Source organism: Saimiri boliviensis, chromosome 6 (assembly GCF_048565385.1).
Source record: "Saimiri boliviensis isolate mSaiBol1 chromosome 6, mSaiBol1.pri, whole genome shotgun sequence".
NCBI lineage: Eukaryota > Metazoa > Chordata > Mammalia > Primates > Cebidae > Saimiri > Saimiri boliviensis.
Window position 1 is genome coordinate 75,761,906 of NC_133454.1, and position 3,242 is coordinate 75,765,147.

Below are 3,242 nucleotides of genomic sequence, written 5' to 3' on the forward strand. Positions count from 1 at the left end.
CCTCCTTAATCTCAGTCCAGTGGCATTTTACACACACGCATGCACACACGCACACACACACACACACACACACACACTCACACTCTTCGTCTTGGCTACTCTTTACATCCTGATTAACAAGTATAATTAGCAATAAATATATGTTAATTTAATGCCATAAGGAAGGTTTTTCTTAGAGACTGAAGGGATGAAAGACATGGGAAGTGCAAGATTGCTGTATTTTGGAAATTTTCTGCATGGTTTTCTGTGTAGGTGAGGCAAATATTTAAAAGTGAGATTGTCTTTTTAACTGTATTTCATATTCCCTCTCCAGTTCTTTTCTGCTGTACTATGAAGTTAAAGAATAGATTTTCTGTTTCTCCAAGAAATAGGCAACACGCTATGAAAGAAGTTACAGTTTCTCACTGGAAGCAAGAAAACTCCTGCAAAAAATGTGTCTGTAGGGAATGGCCACCAATACGCTTCATATCAACAATACACAGCTCCACCCTTCTACCTTCCTCCTAGTGGGGGTCCCAGGGCTGGAAGATGCACATGTATTGATTGGCTTCCCCTTCTTTGCAGTGTATCTAATAGCCCTTCTAGGGAACATCACTATCCTGTTTGTGATACAGACTGAACGGAGCCTCCACCAACCCATGTTTTACTTCCTAGCCATGTTGGCCTGCACTGATCTGGGCTTGTCTACAGCAACCATTCCCAAGATGCTGGGGATTTTCTGGTTTAATCTTGGAGAGATTGCATTTGGTGCCTGCATCACACAGATGTATACCATTCATATATGCACTGGTCTGGAGTCTGTGGTACTGACAGTCATGGCCATAGATCGCTATATTGCCATCTGCAACCCCCTGAGATACAGCATGATCCTTACCAACAAGGTAATAGCCATTCTGGGTATAGTCATCATTGTCAGGACTTTGGTGTTTGTGACTCCATTCATATTTCTCATCCTGAGATTGCCTTTCTGTGGTGTCCGGATTATCCCTCATACCTATTGTGAACACATGGGCTTGGCAAAGTTAGCTTGTGCCAGTATTAGAGTTAATGTTATATATGGATTGATTGCCTTCTCAGTGGGATACATTGACCTTTCTGTGATTGGATTTTCCTACGTCCAAATCCTCCGAGCTGTCTTCCATCTCCCATCCTGGGATGCCCGGCTTAAGGCACTCAGCACATGTGGCTCTCATGTCTGTGTCATGTTGGCTTTCTACCTGCCAGCCCTCTTTTCCTTCATGACACACCGCTTTGGCCACAACATCCCTCGTTACATCCACATACTTCTGGCCAATTTGTATGTGGTTTTTCCCCCTGCTCTTAACCCTGTTATCTATGGGGTCAAGACAAAACAGATAAGAGAGCAGGCACTTAGGATACTTAAACCTAAAAGTTTTTGACATTTTGCCCCCAAGAGGATCTTTCACAACAATTCAATTAGACAATAATGAGATCATAACAGAAGTAAATACTGGAAACATTTTTTTTTTTACTACTCCTGTTGCATTCCCACATACGATGTCTCATGATTTCAGTACAGTCCATTGGAAGGTATAGCTCAAAGATTCCAAAACAATCTCTCCATTTCACCCATTAAAACTACAAAAAGTACTCAACTTTAAACCCCATGATACTACAAAATGCCTAAAGAGAGACAAAGGTTTTGTAAAATTTGTTGCCCATTAATTGTCTTGAATAGCCTTTCCACGTGAAGATTCTCTTCATTTACATATCTGAAGCTGAATTTCATGACAATTAAAATGATGTGGAATTTCATGAAAACCAATCAAGATACAGTGGCAAGAGAAATTAGGAGTCATAAGATCTAGATTTAAATACAGATTATGGCTTCTCCTGAAATTTTGACCTGAGATTTCACAGTATCAAATTCATATTGATTTATAGCATTTTATGAGCAGGGATATTGAAGCTTAAAGAGAATGTTGTAAAACTCTGTGCAGTTTGTAAAACATTAAAAGATTTGGAAACAAAGTGAGTGCTTACTAAACATAATTATAGTGTGACTGTTATTTCTAATGTATGTAGATTTAGTTTACTAAATGCACTTCTAGTATAAAGTCCCTGGTTTGAAGTCAGCTCTCCAGATCCAGATTATCCCAATGCATGGGGCTCTTCATGGACCTCTCAGCTCTTACCTTCGTGAAAGAGACTTTCAGTTAGGAGACTATAAAGTCTGAAGAGTTAACAGGGATCTATCTTGGGCTTAAGGACTCAGGGAAACCCCATCCTCCACAGTCTTTGCTAGAGTGGATTTTAGGGCAGACAGTGTGGCTGCTGAAATAATATAAAGTCATTCACAGTAAGATATAGAAGATAAATAAGACAATATTTCTTTGGGTATTCTAGGAGCTGCAAAAATGTGAAGTTGGCTCCTAATTGGAAATGGAGCCTTGATTGAAATTCAAGGTAGAGTGATCAGAAATGTACAGAGAATAGTGCAAAGGTAATGAAGATATAAACTGAGACAAGTGGAAGCAAACTGAAGTGATACTTCATATAAATATATAAAGCAAAAGTAACCAAGTGATCATTTTCTAAGTATTCTAATTTTGAAATTGACACAGAATTAAGAAAAAAACTAAACAAATAATTTAACAAGGAATAAAGATGACAAAAAAACTGAGTAAAATACCACTTTTCAATTATAGTTTAAGATATTATTTTTAAATATTTTAAATATGAAAATCTCATTTTAGAGTCTGAATATTTGCATTTGTATATTTAAAGGCTCTAATATGTTCAGTTTTGTTCACTCTACCAAAAATATGTTTAACCTCCAGACCACTTAATTTTGGTATCATACATTAAGAACCTCTACTATTGAAGAGTTTTCCTCCATCATTTCTGAGACTTTGCTGTTTATTATTTTAAAATTCCAAAGCTGCTGAAAGCTAGGTCTTTACACACAGTTACTACATTTGCTAGCTAAATATTTTCATCAGGGACAACTGGTGAAAATGTTGACCTCCACTAACTTAAGCCTGTCAATTGTTACTATCTCTAAGCTGCTTAGTATCATCTAGTTCAACTTCAGGGAAATAGTTTTTGTTGCCTTCCCTGTTTATGTACAGATGTTTCTGATTTATCTATGCACTGGCCTGGAATCTGAGGTACTGACAGTCCTGGCCATAGACCACTATGTTGTCTGACCATAGACCACCATGCGCCTGACGACAAAGCAAGAATCTGTCTCCAAAAAAAAGACTTAAATGTAAAACCTA

The 3,242-nt window shown here is 37.8% G+C and overlaps 1 protein-coding gene across 1 annotated transcript; it reads left to right on the forward strand.

The window, feature by feature from the left end:
* Window positions 1–446: 446 nt before the first annotated feature.
* On the forward strand, window positions 447–1,448 carry LOC101041180 (olfactory receptor 52E5). The gene is given in 1 exon segment (XM_003923814.2): window positions 447–1,448. A coding segment is annotated over 1 exon segment (1,002 nt).
* The last annotated feature ends 1,794 nt before the right edge of the window (window positions 1,449–3,242 follow it).